Source organism: Microtus pennsylvanicus, chromosome 7 (assembly GCF_037038515.1).
Source record: "Microtus pennsylvanicus isolate mMicPen1 chromosome 7, mMicPen1.hap1, whole genome shotgun sequence".
Taxonomy (NCBI): Eukaryota; Metazoa; Chordata; class Mammalia; order Rodentia; family Cricetidae; genus Microtus; species Microtus pennsylvanicus.
This window is the reverse complement of record NC_134585.1, coordinates 122,075,880-122,097,649: the sequence shown is the minus strand read 5'-3', so window position 1 is coordinate 122,097,649 and position 21,770 is coordinate 122,075,880. Positions and strand designations below refer to the sequence as shown.

Sequence of the window (21,770 nt, the reverse complement as noted above, 5' to 3'; positions counted from 1 at the left end):
TGTTTTTAAAGAGAAAAGCATAGGCCTGGGGCTAGTGGTTGATGCCTGTTGTCCCAGCGTGTGGGGAGGTAGAGACACGGGCTGGCTAACTGTCTGTCTGCTTGAAAGTTTTAGTGTTCTAAGACAGGGTTTCCATGTAGAGCCAAGCTAGGCTAGAGTTCACTCTGTGAACTAGGCTGGTTGCAAACTCAGAACAGTCCTTTGTCAGCCGCCAATGCCTTGTCAGTCTTCACCTGCTTCCGTGTGGTCGGACAGCCCAGAGTGCACACTTGTTCTGTTTGTCTCCTAGAGAAGGCGCCGCCTTTGTGAGTTCCCGTGTTCTCAAGTGCTTCCCAAACTCCTCAGTCATTGAAGAAGAGGGCCAAGGGCTCCTGAGATCTGGGTCCATCGCGGGCACTGCAGTGTTAGAAGTCACTTCTATAGAACCTTTTGGAGTCAATCAAACAACCATAACTGGAGTCCAGGTGAGTCCGGGAGTAAAGCAGTCAAACAATGGGGTTGTGATATAGCTCAGGAGTGGAGCGTTTGCCTAGCGTGCAAAAACTCTGGATCTGATCCCAGCCCCTCAAAAACCCTACAAGTAAAATAAATAAGTATAACTAAGTGGGTGGAGGGCCCTGGCGCTGAAAGGCAGTGTCCTCCTGAGAACTAGGTGCTTCTCTGGAAGACAAGGAAGCCTCTAAGAGCAGATTCCAACATCCCGAGAGCAGCTTCAGGGCAGCATAATGGAGGGATGGTACAGCCCTGAAGAGAGGGATCAGCCTTCCGTTAGTATGGCAAGAGCGCAGAACTGCTTCTACCAGAATCTACTTCTGAAGCTGGGTGTGGTAGTGCAGGACTTCAAAGTTCAAGGCCAGCAGGGGCTGTGGAGTGAGACTGTGTCTCAAAGAAGAAAATGTCTGACTTTGTATAGAACTAAACATTTTAGGGTGGAAAGAGGTTTCAGAATGCTTCTTGGCCTTCCGGCTAAGATTAAATATAGAAAAGGCCTCAGAGGCATGTTAATCTAACAGGAATCTTTTAGACATTAGATATATACTATATTCCAGCCCATATCTAGTTCTGCTGTGTGCACTCCTCTTCTTACTACTTTAAGAACTGTACAGGGTGCATGTAATTGAGAAGGAAGCTGAGACCCAGGACTACACAACGCTATGAAGTGACAAACTGGGGTCAGATTGTGTTTCTTACTGTAGTGTAGCCTTCACACCACAGGGAAAACGAGCCGTATTCCTGACAGTCGTGTAGTGATAGATCCCAAGTACTACCCGCTTCGCCTGACAGTTTGGATAATGAAGTAGCCATTGCCTGCGCCATCGCAGCCTTCACCACAAGTGTGTCAAGTCCAAAGCTCTTTCCTGTAAAGGAATGGGACACAGGTACAAGCCTGATTCAGATCCCTGTAACCCACAGAAGAGCTCGGTGCAGAGTGCAAGCTTGTGTAATCCACAAGAAGTGGGAGGCAGAGACAGGAGAAAGTCTAGAAGCCCAAGGGCCGGCTGGCCTGACTCACACAGCAGTGACGAGGCCTGGTCAAGATCAGAAGGCGGGGATCAACAGCAGACAGCCATGCTCTACACACACACACACACACACACACACACACACGCACGCACGCACACACGCACGCTCGCACGCTCGCACGCACGCACGCACACCGGCTTGTGACCTTGACTACAGGTTGTAGGTACGACAGCAGCCCTTCTCCAGAGCTGCAGTCCCTGGACCAGTGGTTTTGTCTCCCGCAGGTAGCACCAGTGACGTACCTTCGAATGAGCAGCTACCCCAAGCTGTACACAGGCCAAGGAAGGACCCTATCAGCCTTTCCCTTGGGCATGTCTCTCACCTTTATCGTTGAGTTTTATAATAACATTGGAGAGAAATTCCACACCCACAATACTCGACTTTATATGGCTCTGAACAGGTATGGAGGTGAGGGGTGCTGGGCCGCTTTGGAAGCCTTCAGTTAAGGGCGTGTCTGACAGCAGTTTCGGCGGGCGTCTCTTCACTAGGAACTTGGAATCTGGTCTCTATTTTTTTACTCAAGATTAAAGCCTGAGCCATGTGCCCATGTGCTGTGTGCATCCCTCTAAGAAGGAATGTAAAGAGGGAACCATCTCAGATGCAGAGACAGCCTGGGCTCCATCAGAGCAGAGAGTTCCAGGCTGGTGTGGGCTAGAGTAGACCCTGTTTTAAGGCAGAGGGGCTGAGGGATGACCAGGGACATAGCTAAGAGATAGAACACTCCTAACATGTGCAAAGCCTTTGGTCTGATCCTTAGCAACACACACACACACACACACACACACTCACATACACACTCTCTCTCTGTCTCTCCCTCTCTGTCTCTCCCTCCCTGTCTCTCTTGTCTCTCTCTGTCTCTCTGTCTGTCTCTCTCTGTCTCTCTGTCTCTCTCTCTCTCTCACACACACACACACACACACACACCAGCCAGACCAGTTAAAAAGTAGTATTGTCTCTCTGGAGAGAAGGCTCAGCTGTTAAGAGCATTGCCTGCTCTTCCAAAGGTCCTGAGTTCAATTCCCAGCAACCACATGGTGGCTCACAGCCATCTGTAAAGAGATCTGGCACCCTCCTCTGGCAAGTGGGCATACATGGAGGCAGAATGTTGTATACATAATAAATAAATATTTTTAAAAAAGTAGTATTGTCAGCTGGGCTTGGTACCTGTAATCACAGTCCTTAGAAAATTGACCTAGGAGAATTGTCTTAAGATCAAGGAAGCTCCAGGCCAGCCTGGACAACAAACTGAAACTCTCTCCACAAACAAAGTGGCTAGAGAGATGGCTCAGCAGTTCAGCGTGCTGACAGCACTTGCAGAAAGCTGAGCTCAGTTCCCAGCCCAGTTCTAAGAGATCCAACGCCCTCTGGGGCCTCTGAGGATACACACACACATAAAACAAATTTTTCTTTGTTTTTCAAGACAAGGTTTCTCTGTGTAGCCCTGGCTGTCCTGGAGCTCACTCTGTAGACCAGACTGTACTCAAATTCACAGAAATCTACCTGCCTCTGCCTCTGCCTCCTGCCCGGTGAAATATTGTCAGTCAGGCTTGGTAGTACACTCCTTTGATCCCAGCCCTCAGGAGGCAGAGACGACAGGTGGGTCTGTGTGAGTACGAGGTCAGCCTGTCCTGCACAGCAAGACCTGGGCTTCCTAGGGCTCCATAGTAAGACCCTGTCTCAGAAACAAAAGAAAACTGGTAATTAAGGAAGTTTCCGCTGGGCAGTGGTGGTGCAAGCCCTTCATGCCGGCACTGAGGAGGCAAACAGGCAGATCTCTTTGAGTTCCGGGCCAGCCTGGTCTACAGAGAGAGTTCCAGGACAGGTTCAAAAGCTATAGAAAACCCTTTCTCCAAAAAAAAAAAAATTTTTTTTTGCAGCATTTAGGAGGTTAAAACAGAAGGATTGAGACCAGACTGGGTCACATAATAAAACTTTCAAGAAAGACCAAACAACATAAAGGTCTAGGCATGGAGAGGTCGAGGTCATTCTGAGCTACACACAGGAGCACAGAGAGCCTGGACTTCATGAGACCCTCTCTCAGGAAACAGGCCCAGGGAGGTGGCTCAGCAGGCCCTGCTGCCAAACCTGATGACCTGACTTCCAGGTCCCAAATCATAGAAGGACAGAACTGATCCCTCAAAAGTTGTCCTCCACCTGCCACACAAGTGCTGTGGCACATGTGTGCCCATCACGCACAAAGAGAATTTTTTTAAATTTTTTTAATGATTTATTTATTATGTATACGATGCTCTGTCTGCATGTATGCCTGAATGCCAGAAGAGGGCACCAGATCTCATTCTACATCATGTGGTTGCTGGGAATTGAACTCAGTCAATACTCTCAACCTCTGAGCCATCTCTCAGGCCCCAAGAATTAAAAACTTTAAACAAATTTGTGATTGGGTCTCTTCCCTCAATGTTCTCTCTCTCTCTCTCTCTCTCTCTCTCTCTCTCTCTCTCTCTCTCTCTCTCTCTCTCTCCAAAAACAAAGTGGGCTAGAGAGATGGCTCAACAGTTCAGCATGCTGATAGCACTTGCAGAAAGCTGAGTTCAGTTCCCAGCATCCACATTGAGAAAGCCCAGTTCTAAGAGATCCATCACCCTCTGGGGCCTCTGAGGGTATACACACACAAATAAAACAATTTTTTTTTTTAAATCTCTGAGACAAGATTTCTCTGTAGCCTTGGAGCCTGTCCTAGAACTTGCTCCGTAAACCAGGTTGGACTCACAGAGACCCACCTACCTCTGCTGGGATTAAAGGCGTGCGCCACCACCGCCCGGCTCATTGTAGTATCTCTTTACAGAAATTGTTTGTCTGTCTGTTGCTCTGGCTAGCCTAGTACTCACTAGATAGCCCAAACTGGCTTAGAACTTGGCAGCATGGATGCTGGGCATGGAGTGAGACTTTTCACTGGCAGCCAGGGCCTTGTGCATGCCAGCTAAACAACCCAGCACCGAGTTACATGCTCAGCTGTCCTTTTCAGACACTCCTGCCTTTTGTGTCTTCCTTAGAGATGACTTGCTGCTCATTGGACCAGGAAACAGAAACTATACATACATGGCCCAGGCTGTGAACAGAGGGGTGACAGTTGTGGGACTCTGGGACCAGCGGCATCCTGGCATGGCAGACTATATTCCTGTTGCTGTAGAACACGCCATTGAGCCAGACACCAACCTTACCTTTGTTGGCGATGTCATCTGCTTCAGCACTCACCTGGTCAATCAGCATGGTAGGTGTGCCTGTCCTTAACCACACAAAAGACACTTCTGTCACGTGTGGTGGCTCACACTCTTTTTTTAAAAAAATATTTATTTACTTATTATGTATACAATATTCTGTCTGTGTGTCTGCCTGCAGGCCAGAAGAGGGCACCAGACCTCATTACAGATGGTTGTGAGCCACCATGTGGTTGCCAGGAACTGAACTCAGGAAGAATAGGCAATGCTTTTAACTGCTGAGCCATCTCTCCAGCCAAGTGGCGCACACTCTTAATCCCAGCACTGGGGAGGCAGAGGAAGGCAGATCTCTGTGAGTTTGAGGGTAGCCTGATTTGTTGTTGTTGTTTGTTTTTCAAGACAGGGTTTCTCTGTAGCTTTGGAGCCTGTCCTGGAGCTAGCTCTTGTAGACCAGGCTGGCCTTGAGTGCTGAGATTAAAGGTGTGCACCACCACCACCCAGCTAGTCTCATCTTATAACCAGTACCAGGTTAGCCAGGGTTACATAGTAAGACCCTTACCCCCACCCCCAAAAAAGTATTATTTTATTTTGATTTTTTTTTGGTTGGTTGGTTTTGTTCTTGTTTTTTCAAAGCAGGGTTCCTATGTATCTTTGGAGCTTGTCCTGGACCTCACTTTGTAGACCAGGCTGGCCTTGAACTCATAGAGATCCGCCTGCCTCTGCCTCCCAAGTGCTGAAATTAAAGGCATGCACCACCACTGCCTTGCTTGTTTTTGATTTCTTATGGCATTTTATTTATTTGTGTGTGGGAACAAAGAACATGGATGAGTTAGTTCTCATCTTTTACCAGTTGGGCCCTAGGGATTGAATTTAGGGCATTAGACTTAGTAGCAGGACCTGCTAAGCCATCTTGATGGCCCCAAAGCGATTGTCATGTTAGCTGATAATTCTCAGCTGAATGGCCATTTTCCTCAATAGCCAATTAGAAGTTGACTTGTAGCACTTATCATCTGCCTACTGAATACAACCTTGTGTTCTATAATTAGATGATCTGGGGCACTGTCTCTCCATCCCAGCTTTTGAAGGAAGGTAACTAACTAACTGCTAGGTGAAGAGTAATAAAAGCTGGACCAGAGAGATGGTTCCGTGGTGAGCGCACTTCTTCTTGGGAGGCCCTGGGTTCGATGCCCACTGTGCACACAGTGGCTCTCAGCCATCTGTATACTCCTCTTCCGACCTCCACAGCAACAGGCACACATGGAGGGCACATGTGTGCATATAGGCAGAACATATAAAAATATTTAAAGTTTAAACTTATAAATGTAGATGAAATATAAGAAAGAACAAAATGCAATGAGGCTTTAGTTCTGGGACACAAGTATTAATACGCTGTTCTCTGAGGCAGCAGCCAAGGCCTATGACTGTGTCAGTGTGTGTGTGTGTGTGTGTGTGTGTGTGTGTGTGTGGTGCGTGTGTGTGTGGTGCATGTGCCCTGGCTCACGTGTGAAGGTCAGAGCACAGCTTTATGGAATTGGTTCTCTCCTTCCACTGAGGATTCAGGGGATCAAACTCAGATCACCAGGCTTGCACGCAAGCCCTTGTACCATTCAAGCCCAGCCATTTTGCCAGTCCTAAACGATTCTGATCAAGAAAACATTTCTGTTAGAAAAAGTTCTATTAAATTCAATTAAAATGCTAGAAAATTGTCCTTAGTTTGAAACTCTAGCACTCAAAAATAAAAAGAAAATTTATTCTTGGCAAGAAAATGTGAGTTCTTTGACTTTACAGATACATGTATTGCACTGTCCTCCGGGCACACAGCCGCCATACGCATCAGAGCATGGGACTACTAGTAGACCCGAGATCAGGCCTGTTCACTGCTGAAGTCGCCCTGTAGAAGGAAGGATGGAGAGGCTTGCAGGACACTCAGCCTTTGCGCCTCTCAGTTAGCTGCATGTGGTTCTGTTCTGATTGCACACAGCCCCCTAGTCTTGGGAGGTGCTAGAGCACAGACACGGTGTAGTCTAACTGAAGGAGGGACTCCGTCTGTGCAGCCATGGTGGGGTGAGACTTACCAGTAGTGTGGCAGCTTTGGGGTCACCCGTACTCCTGTAACCCCTTAACTGTGCTCTATAATAAAGCCCAATAAACATATTAGTTTCCCAAGTTGGACTTTGATTTGGTTTGTCACTGGCAGCCTATAAGGAGGTATCTGTCTTCCCAGGGAAGAATCCCTCCATCCTGCTACCATCCACAGGACTGACTCGCTGGGGGGTCTAGGGCTGTGAAGGACTTTGGTCTCTTTTCTGGGAACTATGGATACGTGCTGAGTGAGGTGACAACAGCGCAGCTGGAACTCTCTCTGCAGACCAGGCTGGGTCAGACTCACGGAGATCCGCCTGTGCCTCTCAAGTGCTGGGATTAAAGGTGTGCACCGCCACTGCCTGGCTACAAAGGTAGTTCTAATCAGCCTTGGAGCTGACTTGTGATGGATGACCAGTGTAAACTCCAAGGTCTGTGAGCTAAGCTGCCCTCAAAGCCAGTAATGAAAGTTACACTTCCACAGTTAGGAACCTCTTGATGAAGCAAACTTTATCTTTAAGCATTTATGGTCATGGAGCACACATGTAATGATATGCATATGAAAGGCGTGGGGAGCTGGGCAATGGTGGCGCACGCCTTTAATCCCAGCACTCGGGAGGCTGAGGCAGGCGGATCCCTGTGAGTTCGAGGCCAGCCTGGTCTACAAGAGCTAGTTCCAGGACAGGCTCCAAAGCTACAGAGAAACCCTGTCTCAAAAACAAAATTTTAAAAAAAGGGCATGGGGGCACACATGTCATGATACACATATAAAGGGCATGAGACAGACATGTCATGATACACATATGAAGGGCACGGGGGCACACATGTCATGATACACATATGAAGGGCACGGGGCACACATGTCATGATACACATATGAAGGGCACGGGGGCACACATGTCATGATACACATATGAAGGGCACGGGGGCACACGTGTCATGATACACATATGAAGGACATGAGACAGACATGTCATGATACACATATGAAGGGCATGGGGCACACATGTCATGATACACATATGAAGGACATGGGGCACACATGTCATGATACACATATGAAGGGCATGGGGCACACATGTCATGATACACGTATGAAGGGCGTGGGCACACATGTCATGATACACATATGAAGGTCAGATACTGGTCTTCTCTTCCACCATGTGGGTCCTGGAGATTAGCTCAGGCTGTCTGGCTTCGTAGCAAGTGCCTTTGCCTGCTGGCTTGCAGGCTGCAGAGGCGAGGCTTTTTAGTTGGGTTTGTGCCAGGACAACCAAGTGTATACTAGTAAAAGATGAGGAAGCAGAAGGGCTGCGTCAGGACCTGAAATCTGGTAGGTGTCAGGTAAAACAGACATTCAGGAAAGCTACTTACGTTCTTGATAAAGAGTGGTCTTGAGTGCCCACTGATTGAGGCTTTGACTGAAGTAATTTATTAATTTATATTGAAAATCGCAGCCAGGCACATTCTCTCGTCTTTTCTTAGGTGAGCCTGGGCTGTGGATGATTTCTCCCAACAATATTATCCAGACAGACGCAGCCACTGGAGTAGGAGTGGCCAGGAACCCAGGAACTGCAACCATCTTTCATGACATCCCTGGAGTTGTGAAGACATTTCGAGAGGTACAGCTACGTGCACCGCAGCTGAAAGGACCAGGGTGATTGCATTTATACATGCAGAAACATGCTAGGATGGAAGATCACTTTATAACATGCATGAATTCCTGGGTTCAATTCCCACCACACAAACCAGGTGTGTCTTTAATCTCAACACTGGAGATGTGGCGGTAGAGGCTGGAAGATCAGAAGTTTAAGGTCATCTTAAGCTATAAAGAGAGATTCTGGCTAGTCTTTTTATATCCAAGACCTGTCTCAAAATTTAAAAGAAAAAAATAAGGGGCTGGAGAGATGGCTCAGTGGTTAAGAGCACTGGCTGCTCTTCCAGAGGTCCTGAGTTCAATTCCCAGTAACCACATAGTGGCTCACAACCATCTGTAATGAGATCTGGCGCCCTCCTCTGGCATGTGGACATACATGGAGGTAGAATGTTGTATACATAATAAATAAATAAATAAATCTTTAAAAAAATTTAAAAATCATTTCACAAGTAAATGATTTTGCAGACAGAAGCTTCTGTCACACAAGCCACTCCCAAGTAACCACACAGTGACTTAATATTAAATATAAATGTTTGGCCAATAACTCAGGCTAATGAATAGCTAACTCTTACATTTAAATTAACCCATATTTCTTATCTATGCTTTGCTATGTGACTTAATACCTTTTCTCATTATAGCATGCCAATCTTGCTTTGCTCTGGGTCCACTCACCACTTCTCTGACTCTGGCCTTCTTTCTGCCAGCATTCTCAGTGTGGTTCTCTTGTTTAACACTCCCGCTCAGCAACTGGCCTGTCAGCTTCTTTATTAAGCCAATCACAGCAACATATATTCATATAATGTAAGAAATATTCCAAAAAAATTTTAAAAAATATTCCACATTTTTTCTAATTAATAACTGTTTTTTAAGGCCGGGCGATGGTGGCGCACGCCTTTAATCCCAGCACTTGGGAGGCAGAGGCAGGTGGATCTCTGTGAGTTCGAGACCAGCCTGGTCTACAGAGCTAGTTCCAGGACAGGCTCCAAAGCCACAGAGAAACCCTGTCCCGAAAAACCAAAAAAAAAAAAAAAAAAATAACTGTTTTTTATATAATTTTACTATGTTGAAGTTAAAACCTTTTTTAATTAGGCAAAAGGGGGAAATGCTGTGGAACAACCTTTGTATACTGTAAATATGTATTTCTCTCATTGGTTATAAAGAGCTAACTGACCTATAGCTGGGTAGGAAGAGATTGGGCAGGAGAACCAGACTAGGAGGATGCTGCGAAAAAGAAGGGCTGAGTCAGGGTCACCAGCTAGATGGAAAAAAAGCATATATAAGAATGAGGTAATATGCCATGAGCCATGTGGCAGCACAGATTAATAGAAATGGGTTAATTTAAGTTGTAAGAGCTAGTTAGTAATAAGCCTGAGCTATCAGCCAAATAGCTATAATTAATATTAAGTCTCTATATTGGTTATTTGGGATTTTTTTGTTTGTTTGTTTGGTTGGTTGGTTTTTTGAGACAGGGTTTCACTGTAGTTTTAGAGCCTGTCCTAGAACTAGTTCCTGTAGACAAGGCTGGCCTCAAACTCACAGAGATCTGCCTGCCTCTGCCTCCTGAGTGCTGGGATTAAAGGTATGCGCCACCATTGCCCGCATATTGGTTTTTTGGGAACTGGTTATCAGGAAAGAAAAGTCTACCTACACAATTTTTTTTGTTTCTCAAATAATCAGAATGCCAATTTGTAGTTGTATGAAATAGATACTCTTGGTTGAAATAAGTTATTGGGGGTAAGGATGGAGGGAACCAGCTTTCCCCTTGGTTTGCTGACAGGTGGTAGTCAATGCTTCGTCAAGATTAACATTCAACTATGACCTCAAGACTTACCTCACAAATACCCCCAATGCAACTGTGTTCAAACTCTTCATCAGCACCGGCAGAAATGACGTCAACCTTAAAGGTAAGGAACCTCTCTGCAGGTCTCCTGATTATGTCCATCTTCCTATGTGTCCCTCAGTTATTTTATTCCTTTAGATTAATATGTTTTCTTTTATTGGCTGTGCATAGTAGCACATACCCGTAATGCTAACATGTGAAAAGCTAAGATACAACCTTTGAAGCATGTTCAAGGACACGCTGATTCTCTCAAAAAACTAAAACAACAGCTGGGTGGTGGTGGCACACACCTTTAATCCCAGCACTCGGGAGGCAGAGGCAGGAGGCAGAGGAATCTCTGTGAGTTGGACAGCTAGGAGTGTTATACAGAGAAAGCCTGTCTCAAAAAAAAAAAAAAAAAAAAAAAAACTAAGACAACAAAAAATTCATTTTACTTCAAAATTGACTCCAATTTTTATAAAGGTTTTTATTATTTTTAATTATGTGTAGGTATATGGTATATGCACATGGGTGCAGGTGCCCTTGGTAGCCAGACACCTGACATGGGTGCTTGGAACTAAACTTGGTCCTCTAGAAGAGCAATAGCTTATGTTGAGCCATCTCTCTAACACAGTGGTTCTCAACCTAGGAGCTGGGACCCCCTTGGGGTCAAACAACCCTTTCATAGGGTCACCTAAGAGCCATGGAAAACACAGATAATCTACATTACAATTCATAACAGTAGCAGAACTACAGTTATGAAGTAGCAACAGGAATAATTTTAGGATGAGGGTCACCACATGAGGACCTGTATTTAAAGGGCTGTAGCACTGGGAAGGTTGAGAACCACTGCTCTAGCCCTTAACTCCATCCTAGCACAGAAACTGAAATCAATGAAATTTCAAAAATTATGACTGGATTAAAGTTTAGATTTTTGTAGTCGGGTTTTGTGGTACATGCCTTTAATCCTAGCACTTAGGGGGCAGAAGCAGACACATCTCCGGCACTGATGTCATGTTAAGTTTCTTTTTAAAGGATTTTTATTCATATGTGTGTGGCTACCTTGTGTTCAGGTTTCCTTAAAGACCATACAAGGACATCAAATACCCTAGAACTTGAGTTACAGACGGCTGTGAGCTGCCCACAGCGGGAACTGAACTCAGGCCCTCTGGAGCTAATCTTTCTCTGTCCTGCCAGCCGGCTCCCAAATCACAACGCAGATACTTTTTATTAATTATGAGAGCTTGGCCAATAACTTCGGCTTATTTTTTAGCTAACTTTTAGAATTTAACCCTTTTCTATTGATTTATGTACTGCCATGAGTCTCACGGCTCTTTACACCTCATCTCCTACATGTTACGTTTATGTTACATCCGCGTCTCTGCCCTGAAAATCTTGCCTACCTATTGGCTGTTCAGCTTTTTATTAAACCAATCTGAGTGACACATCATTACAGTGCACAAAAACATTATTCCACAAGCCCAGCAGTGGTGGCACACGCCTTTAATCCCAGCACTTGGAGGCAGAGGCAGGTGGATCTCTACGAGTTCGAGGCCAGCCTGGTCTACAAGAGCTGGTTACAGAACAGGCTTCAAAGCTAGAGAAATCATCTCAAAAAACAAAAACATAACAAAAAAAAAAAAAAAGAAAGAAAGACAGGAAGGGAGGGAGGGAGGGAGGGGAGGGAGGAAGGGAGGGGAGGAAGGAAGAAAAAGCCATTATTCCACAACAGTCCTCTATAGGAAGAAATGCTCTTAAGCACTGGGTCCTCCCTCCAGTCCCCATAATTTCTCCTTTTACAAACCTATGTTGACAACGGTTATTTAACTCTCTTCTTCTTAGGGTCCTGTACCCCAAGTCAGGCTTCCGCTGTTGCAAAAGTTCTTCTTCCCGAGACACTCATGCTATGCCACGTGCAGTTCAGTAATACTTTACTAGACATCCCAGCAAGTAAAGTCTTCCACATCCATTCCGAGTTCAGCATGGAGAGAGGTAGGATCCAGCAGCTCAGTAGCTTCCAGTTCTACAACTGTAGCCCTCCTGTGGCGACAGTTTATTTGCATTTCCTCTACCTCTAGAGCCTTTCTCAACTGGTCCAACAAAGGGCTGTTTTCTGTTTGGGGTATCCTGTATCCCTGGCTGGTCTCAACCAAGAATGATCTTGAACTGGTGCCTCCACCTCAAAAGAGCTAGGAATGCAAGCTGTGCCCCCATAATTTACCCTTTTCTTTTTTGTTCCTGCTCTAGGAAAGGTTAGATTGTGTCTCACTGTTTTGTGTTTTGAGACAGGGTCTCACTATGTAGGCTAGGCTGGCCTCGACCTCAGAGGTCCTGAGTGCTGGGATCAGAGGCATGGACCTCAGCCTCAGAGTCGGGGATTGGAGGCATGGACCGTCATGCCCAGGCTTACTCTTCTATCTCCAACAGCATTGCTGTGTTTGAGTATTCCAGACAAATGTCATAACAAGAAACAGTATGACATTCAGATGGCTGGATATAAATGAACATAAAATGAGAGGATTCTGCTAGGCCTTAGGGCATAAACCTGTAATCCTAATACTTGGAAGAACTGAGGCAGGAGGATCACAAAGTCAAGGCCTGCCTAGTCTACAAAATAAATTCAAGTTCCTGGGAAGTCTAGTGTAACTGTTCAAACTAGAACGTAAAAAGGCTGGGGACGCTCAGTGGGAGAGATCACCTGGCAGGTGGCAGGCCTAGTTCAAATATTGCGAACACAACTGTGGGAGGCAGGAAAGCAGGGGAGAGGGAAAAGTAGGGAAGGAAAAGCAGGCTAATGCTACACTATTTGAGCTCAGAATCGAGGCCTCGCAGCTTGAATGGCATGGCTAATGGACAAGCACTGAAAGAAGGTTCCGTCACACTAAAGCTGTACATTGTAGAAACTTCCAGAACAAAATGCAGATAGCACAGCACTGGACCAGCAACCAAGGGGAGCTAGGGAAGTGGTGTCCCCGAGACTTTGCCTTCATTCTGCCTCCTTGCCACTTCTTAGCTGCTGGCCATTCACTGAGCGCTGACTTTCTGGGACCAGCACTGTTGAGTCCAGCTGGGCTCCCTCAGGACAGTTTTCCTTCTTGGTATTTTCCCCATAATGGCAATAGTGTGCCCTTAAACTGAACTGAGTTCACATGTTTTCTTCTACCTTACCTTGGTTATCTTAGCAGAGCCTCTCAGCCTTCCTGCTGTCTTTCTTTTTTTAGGGGTCTATGTCTGCCTAATCAAAGTTCGACAGAATTCCGATGAGCTGCGCCAAGCCCTAAGTGTGGCCGACACCTCGGTATACGGGTGGGCAACTCTGGTCAGTGAACGAAGCAAGAATGGAATGCAAAGAATCCTCATCCCTTTCATCCCTGGTTTTTACATGAACCAGTCAGAGTTGGTTATTAGCCACAAAGACATTGGCGAGCTCAGAGTCCTGGGAGTGGAAAGAGTTCTCGAGAGTCTAGAGGTAACAGCAGTACTGGGTCGGGGGTCTAGGTTGTGCTTTTTTCCAGCATACTCTCTTTAGGCTGGCAGTGAAGTCCCTACATAGTCAAGATGGGCCTCCTGCCTTCCAAGTGCTGCAATTAAGACATGTGCTGCTGGGCTGGAGAGATGGCTCAGTGGTTAAGAGCATTGCCTGCTCTTTCAAAGGTCCTGAGTTCAATTCCCAGCAACCACATGGTGGCTCACTACCATCTGTAATGATGTCTGGTGCCCTCTTCTAGCCTGCAGACATACAGACAGAATATTGTATACATAATAAATAAATAAATATTTAAAAAAAAGACGTGTGCTGCTAACCTGGGTTTGTGCTGTCACGAGAACTCAATCATGGACCATGTGCATGTGGCAAGCACAACTAAACATCCTTAGTCCTCAGTTTTGCTTTTAAGACAGTGTAACCCACGCTACCTTGAAAGCGTGTACCACCTATCTTCCAAGCCTGGGGACCACTGGACATGCACTACCACCCATGGCTGAAAGACAAGGGATTTGAAAAGACTTGTTATTCTCATTCCAAGGGTAAAAATGTTACTTGGTAACCTAATTAAAGTTACTATGGGGGCTGTAGAGATGGCTCAACAGTTAGGAACACAGGTTGTTCTCGTAGAAGACAGAGTTTGGCTGCTGAAACTCACATCAAAGGGCTCAGAATTCCTGAAAAGCCAACCCTAGGGAACCTGATGCCTTCTTTAAAGTTACCACTGGAAAATAGCTTAAATACTTGGAGATACATTTTTATTTTTAACCACGTATGTCTCTCTGTGCATCACATACCTCTTAAGCTAGGTCTCTGGCCAACCACTGGAGACTCTTTATGTTAAATGAACTCTCCTCACAAGGCTGGACACAAGTTTGTCGACCACTGTTAATTTTATTTACTTTTTAACATTTATGTTCATTGGTATTTTACCTGTATGTGTCTGAGGGTGTCAGAAGCCCTGGAACTGGACTTACAGACATTTGTGAGCTGCCATTTGGATGCTGGGAATTGAACCCAGGTCCTCTGGGAGAACAGCCAGTGCTCTTAACTGCTAAGTCACCTCTCCAACCCAATAAATGTTGCCAAAACAAACTAAAGGCAGAGCCGGGCGATGGTGGTGCACGCCTTTAATCCCAGGAGGCAGAGGCAGGCGGATCTCTGTGAGTTCGAGACCAGCCTGGTCTACAGACCTAGTTCCAGGACAGGCTCCAAAGCTACAGAGAAACCCTGTCTCGAAAAAACCAAAAAAAAAAAAAAACAAAAACAAAAACAAAAACAAAACAAACTGAAGGCAGACACGATGTTGTGAGCCTATAATCCCAGCACTGAAGAGGTTAAACAGGACTGCTAGGAGTTCCAGGCCAGCCTGGGCTACACAAGGAGACTCCAAGTCTACCTCCTGTCACACCTGAGACCCTCGCGCTCAGGACAGGCCAGTCTCACCCCTAGCCTCAAAGCACATTCAGAAGTCAGCCTTTAACACGTCCTCGCCTTTAGCTTACATTTTATTCTTTTGTACACACAGTGTGGAGGCCAGAGTTCTTCCTCAATTGCTCGCATTTTTTATGTTCTTATTTTTGGTTTCCCAAGACAGGGTTTCTTTTTTATATATATATTTATTTATTTATTATGTATACAATGTTCTGCCTACACGTACCCCTGCAGGCCAGAAGACAGCACCAGGCCTCATTACAGATGGTTGTGAGCCACCATGTGGTTGCTGGGAATTGAACTCAGGACCTTTGAAAGAGCAGGCAATGCTCTTAACCGCTGAGCCATCTCTCCAGCCCGACAGGGTTTCTTTGTACAACCTTGGCTGTCCTGGAATTCACTCTAGGCAGGCTGGCCTCTGCCTCAGGAGATGACCCTGCCTCTGCTTTCCAAGTGTTGGTATTAAAGGTGTGTGCTCCCATTCCTAGCTCACTACCTTTGAAGAAAATCATTATGTAGCCCTGGCTGGCCTGGACCTTACACATGCACCCACCTACCTACCTCCACCCTTGAGTACGTACGGGGAGTCAAGTCTGCCACCATGCCCACCTGCACCTTGTTTTCCTCGAGATGTAAGTGCACGTGTGGAGACCAGAAGAGGGCTGGTGACTCTGTCACTCTCCAGCTGTATTTCTCCACATTTTATTTTTTTTTCTTTTAAAATATTTTTCAAATGTTTATTTATTATGTATACAATATTCTGTCTGTATGTATGTTTGCAGGCCAGAAGAAGGCACCAGACCTCATTACAGATGGTTGTGAGCCACCATGTGGTTGCTGGGAATTGAACTCAAGACCTTTGGAAGAGCAGGCAATGCTCTTAACCACTGAGCCATCTCTCCAGCCCCCTTTCTCCACATTTTAAATCACATTTTTATTTATCTTGTATGTAGACGCATCCATGCCACACGGCACGTATGGAGGTCAGAGACTTTCTAAGGGTCATTTTTTTCTTTTTGTCATGCAAGTCCCTAACTCATGGCATCAAGTTTGGAAACAGGCAACTTTACCTGAGCCACCCCATAGGTTCACCACCTTTTTTTTTTTGGTTTTTCAAGACAGGGTTTCTCTGTAGCTTTGGTGCCTGTCCCGGAACTAGCTCTTGTAGACCAGGCTAGCCTCGAACTCCCAGTGCTGGGATTAAAGGTGTGCGCCACCACCGCCCGGCTCACCACCCATTTTTTTTTTTTTTTTTTTTGGTTTTTCGAGACAGGGTTTCTCTGTGGCTTTGGAGCCTGTCCTGGAACTCCCTTTGTAGACCAGGCTGGACTCGAACTCACAGAGATCCGCCTGCCTCTGCCTCCCGAGTGGTGGGATTAAAGGCGTGCGCCACCACCGCCCAGCACCACCCACTCTTTGAAGCTGATTTTCCTTGACTAGGCTAAAAATGAGCCCCAGAAAATAAACCTGTCTCGATTCCTCTCAGAGCCGGGGTTGCTGATACACATGGGAGAGTTACCTAGATGCTGGGATCCAAACGCCAGGCCTCCTGATTGTACAACAACTGATTTATCTTCTTCTAAACAGGTAGCGTTTTTTCTTTTCTCCAAGGTCTTTTCCAGCTCCCCATTTCTAGCAGTCTCTGGCCACAGGCACTCTACCCTCATGACAGGCCTGGTTATCTACCTAGTAAGAGCAGTCAACTTCACCGCCTTCCAGCTGTCCTCACCGGTTTTCATTAACTTTTCCTGCGCACTCACCAGTCAGCATGAGGCTGTGGTGGTCAGAGCCAAAGACCTATCTGGTTCAGGTGAGCACTGGGGACTATTTTTAATCTACACGGGGAAAGAATGTATTAGGAACGGCGAATCCCCGCCCCCCAACACTTTTGGCCTAGTTTGGCCAGCCCAGATTTTGTTATGTAGACCAGGTTGGCCTCCTGCCTCTAGCTCCCTAGTCTACACCCAGTCACCTTTTTACAGTAACAGGTATTGGACTATAGGAAGGCTGGATCCCCTCTGACTTCTTATCTCCCCACCTCACACACTTGGGAAGGCAGCCTGGTCTACAGAGAAACCCTGTCAAGAGGTGGGGGGTGGAAACCTGCATAAATCAAGTGTTAGGTCACAATTTGTGGGCACAGGCAAATGCTACAAGTAACATTATGTCCAAATCTTACTTAGACCCCATCCAGAAACTATCTACATAAACAGCAGGGTATGATGATCAGATTACTGCAGTGGTTTGTTGTTCATGGCAGGGTACACACACTAAGTGTGGACTGATGCAGTCACCCTCCAGTGCCACCCAGGAACCATCAACCTGTTCTCACTTGGCTAGAAGGAAATATAGGCTAGGATGGCTGGCCCATGTGTAACTGGAATAACAGGAAACCACATGGGCCTGTGTGTATATACAAAACTCAGCTCTTAGCTGGGCAGTGGTAGCACATGTCTAGAGGCAGGCAAAGAAATCCTGTTCCTTGTGCTTGACCAAACACTACAATTATCTCCCAGCACCTTCAACAACCCAGGATAAATAACATGCTTGAGGAAGACTATGCTAGAGCTGAGGGCCTCTGAAATAATCAAATATAGACAAATGTGCTTACAAAAAACCAAACATGGTGACACATTACTCGGGGACGAGGCAAGAAGCTGAGTTCAAGGCTAGGACAGCTAGGGCTGTTAGAGAAACCACCTTGAAAAACCAATGAAAAAGAAAACAAGCTTTGGCTAAGGATGTGTAATTCATGTGATACAAGCTAAGTGTGTGTGAAGCCCTGGGCTTAATGCCTAGCTTGTAACCCTCAGGCCTATAGTCCCAGCACTACAGGTGGGCCAAAAGGATGGATCAAGACATCAAGGTCGTTCTTCAAAATATGGTATCTAGGACTTTTTAGTGCGGGGGCAAACCCTACACGTTTTATTATGAACAGCTGAGACAAAGACAGAAATGGCATGCACACAAGTGAGAGAGAAGGGTCAGAAACTGAGTCAGCAGGCTGGCAAAATGGTAGAAAGTCCACTAATATCCATTGACGCACCAGCATTGGGTTGAATTCCATTTGCAGGGCGGCATGGGATTTGAGATTATCACTGTCTTCTAACTTCATTATCCCAAGTGGGCAGTATCAGTACACTGGGACCCTGTTTTTGTTTTTTTTTTTTTTTTTTTTGCCTTGAACTAGTCAAAAGATCCAGCTGTCTCTGCACTAGGATTAAAGCCACCATCTCCTCTGGATGTTATTAATGTATGATCTCATCCCATTATGGCAATGCAGATCACTGTGAAGATTCAGGTGTCTTCAAGAATGTTGCTGGTTCTTATCAGATCCTCCTATTTACCCTCTTTGCTGTGCTGGCATCAACTGCTTTCATCTTCCTAGGTAAGGAGTCTACATGGTAGACTTTTGACTCTTCACAAACCAATCTATGACACAAACACTGAGTGAGCCTAGTCGACTAAAGGTCAACTTGCTGGGCATGATGGCCCACACATTTAATCCCAGCACTCGGGAAGAAGCAGGCAGCCTGGTCCATGAAGCAAGCTCCAGGACAGTCAGGGTTGTGTTACACAGAGAAACCATCTCAAAAGAAAATCAAAAGAGATAGCACTACCGCCTACACATGCACTTTTAGCCAAAAGTGCCAAGAAAATACCTCTAAGATGCGTATCATCGCATCTCCCCTTCAGTACTACAGAGAGGCAGTTCCAGGACCCATAGCAATTACTGAAACTTCCAGCATTCAAGAGCATTGCCACTTAATCTATACATCTACTCGTATACTTAAATCATCTTATACCTACAGCTACAAATGTCATACCTGCACTGTACTAGTTCAGGAATTACAAGTATTAGTACACAGGGCAGTGTTTTTTGAAGGCAGACTAACTGGAAACATAACCTTTATACTAATACTTAAATTTCATTTTATTTATTTCTTACATATTTGCTTGGGTTAAGGAGGAAGCACAATCATGCCCTGACTCAAGTGTGTAAGTCAGAGGCAACTTGAGGGAGTCTGTTCTCTCCTTCCACTGTGTAGGTTCTGGGGACTTAAGACAACTTGTCAAGAGTCTGCTGGCTGAATCATCTTGCCGCCCTTTAAATCTCATTTTTGATTGGACTTTATAATCTTCAAGGCCTTCCTGCAATCAAAATCACATAAAGCTTTTTGTGGTGTTTCCTTTTTCCAGCATACAATGCCTTCCTGAACAAGATACAGACTATTCCAGTTGTTTATGTACCAACTATAGGAACAGCTCAGCCAGGTAAAGAACCACCGCCCTAGCCGGGCGATGGTGGCGCACGCCTTTAATCCCAGCACTCGGATCTCTGTGAGTTCGAGACCAGCCTGGTCTACAGAGCTAGTTCCAGGACAGGCTCCAAAGCCACAGGGAAACCCTGTCTCGAAAGAAAAAAAAAAAAAAGAACCACCGCCCTCATCTTTCAGAACTTCAGCCATGTGCTTCACTTACTTACCTAGTTTCTTTTCTTCCAGGTTCTTACACAACCACATGTTCTCCCCCTCACTTCCTGAGGCCACAGCCACCACTGGTACAGAGTCGGCTACAACACTGGTTATGGAGTATAAAGCACTAACCTCAATATGGACACATCCCCTTCACTGCAGAATGGAGGGGATATCTAATTCTGCAGAAGCCTAGTAGCCAACTTTACACTAAAGCTCCAAAACAAGTTTTTCTATGTGCTATAAATAAACAATCTTAAGTAGTTTTATTCAAAGTCATGTTTTGTAAAGTTTCTGGGGCCACAACAAGCCCTGGGTTTCTGTTCCTAGCACCACATAAATTGATATGGTGGTGCTAGGGGAGGGGGGATCCCCTGCTACAGAAGACTTGAAGCTAGGTAAGACCCTGTCTAAAACAACACACCTACACCAGTAACCCCAGCTGTTCTGAATTTGCCTGCTTCTTTCAAGTAGGAGTGTGTACCACCATTCCCCGAAAAGACCCACCGTCCCACACCTTTGTATGACACAATTCTTCCTGTCCTTGTTCCCCAACCCCACTCTACCTCAGCCCCCCACCCCCAACGCCTCAGACAGGGTTCTCAATTTGACAGTTCTAGCTGTCCTGGGAACTAGTTCTGGTAGAACAAGGCTGACCTTGAACTCTTAGAGGTCAGCTAAGAGTTCAAGAGCTGGGATTAAAGGCGTGCACCACCTAGCTAATGCTTCCTGCTAAGAACTAGTGTTTCCCTGAAACAGTAAATACCAAAAACACAAAGCCCAATTATAATTATACAGTATCACTAGCTTTAAACCACGGTCTAAGATTCTCCCAGTGAACTGAGATACAAATGCCGAAAAGAACTCTTGGGTATTTGGTCACTTACTTGACCCAAAAGGACCACTCTTCTGGTTGCCCTGGGATACTTGAGGCACAACTTCCCACCAGTTAAACAAGACAAACACTATGTATCCAAAATGTGTTTATTGGGATGGTTCCCACTCATCTCGAATCCGGTGCTTCTCAGTGCTGCTTCCTCCTGAAGGAGCATCCTGGAAGAAACAGATCCAAAGTATTACTCACCCCATAGCCTGCACTGACCCTTCACCTGAGCATCTGCTCTCAGCCCAGTGATTCAAGTTCACCACACTCATCGCCTGGAGACAACTGAAAAGCTTTCAACAAAACCAGCCCACCCTTATTAAGCACTAGGGCTTTGAGAGCAATCCAGTGAGTGACTAGCAAGCCTGACACCGTAGGATCCAAAAGCCAAAAGCCCAACATGAAGGCCACTTACCTTCTGTCAGTCTTGCTTTTCCGCCTGTAGGCTGACAGAGGACAGTGGAGCAGCCGACACACAGGACTACCGTCTGTGCATGGCTAAAGACCGTGGTGATTTTATAGCATCCTGGAAAGACAATTCAACAATCACGGTCATTGCTTTACTGCTCGCCGGGCTGCCATCCCCTTACTGTTCCCTAACACAAACTGCGCGGTTTCTACCGCTAATCTAAGCACGCACCCTAGGACGGAGCTCCAAGTCTTCCTTCTGAGTTCTAAGTAAATACCATGCTACACCCCAGGACTAGCTCTTCCCCGAGTCTCAGAGTCGGCGGACACTCCTCACCTGGGCACTTCACATCCATAAAGTAGGAATTGGGGCTCTGCACCAGGCGCTTTTTCTTGTGTTTCCTCTTTTCCTCCTCTGGTGAGGGATGAAGGAGATCCTTTGCGAGCTATGAAGGACAGAAATGCAGAGCTAACGTGAAAAGAGATGGTGGGAAACGGTCCCCAGTGCCACACACCGAGGAGAACGCTCCCCTCGCCGCCCCTGGTGTCTGCGTAGCTGGGCCGCCATCTTATCTCCTCTCCGCTCCCGTCTCCGCGGGTGGCCAGCCGGCCTCCGCGGCTCCGGAATTGCCGTCCTACGACAACGCGGGGCGTGAGTGAGGACCCGCTACGGTCTGCAATTAGCACGAGAGGGGCGTACAGACACCAGCGCGAGCGCTCTGCCGAAACCCGGGCCAAGCAACTCACAGGCATGTTCTCGTAGGGAGGTCGTCACCGCCGGAAAGGAGCGAAAGCGGAAATCCTGTTCCTTATATCCGCTATGGCACA

The 21,770-nt window shown here is 46.3% G+C and overlaps 2 protein-coding genes across 2 annotated transcripts in view; one reads left to right on the top strand and one right to left on the bottom strand.

Moving 5' to 3' along the window:
- Nup210l (nucleoporin 210 like) overlaps positions 1–19,888 on the top strand; it is a 97,790-nt gene extending 77,902 nt beyond the window's left edge. Inside the window, exons 30-40 of the mRNA XM_075979207.1 lie at positions 290–464; positions 1,749–1,924; positions 4,536–4,753; positions 8,268–8,404; positions 10,217–10,343; positions 12,101–12,250; positions 13,480–13,727; positions 16,788–16,986; positions 18,460–18,564; positions 19,377–19,451; positions 19,682–19,888. Coding sequence (XP_075835322.1) covers positions 290–464; positions 1,749–1,924; positions 4,536–4,753; positions 8,268–8,404; positions 10,217–10,343; positions 12,101–12,250; positions 13,480–13,727; positions 16,788–16,986; positions 18,460–18,564; positions 19,377–19,451; positions 19,682–19,782 — 1,711 coding nt within the window. The 3' untranslated portion in view covers positions 19,783–19,888. The remainder of the gene's footprint in view (positions 1–289; positions 465–1,748; positions 1,925–4,535; positions 4,754–8,267; positions 8,405–10,216; positions 10,344–12,100; positions 12,251–13,479; positions 13,728–16,787; positions 16,987–18,459; positions 18,565–19,376; positions 19,452–19,681) is intronic.
- A 729-nt stretch (positions 19,889–20,617) lies between these two features.
- Rps27 (ribosomal protein S27) lies at positions 20,618–21,765 on the bottom strand. The gene is made up of 4 exons (XM_075978318.1): positions 21,690–21,765; positions 21,280–21,388; positions 20,950–21,060; positions 20,618–20,704 (listed from the first exon to the last, which is right to left on the bottom strand). Exons 1-4 carry the CDS (start codon positions 21,693–21,695, stop codon positions 20,676–20,678), a joined length of 255 nt encoding a protein of 84 aa, XP_075834433.1. The 5' UTR covers positions 21,696–21,765; the 3' UTR covers positions 20,618–20,675.
- Between the last annotated feature and the right edge of the window lie 5 nt (positions 21,766–21,770).

Excerpts from the sequence above, each read along its gene's own strand:
- Rps27 (XM_075978318.1), bottom strand. Across the intron at positions 21,061-21,279 it reads TATGGATGTGAAGTGCCCAG|GATGCTATAAAATCACCACG; the intron begins GTGAGGAGTGTC and ends TTGTCTTTCCAG. Across the intron at positions 20,705-20,949 it reads AAAAGCAAGACTGACAGAAG|GATGCTCCTTCAGGAGGAAG; the intron begins GTAAGTGGCCTT and ends TGTTTCTTCCAG.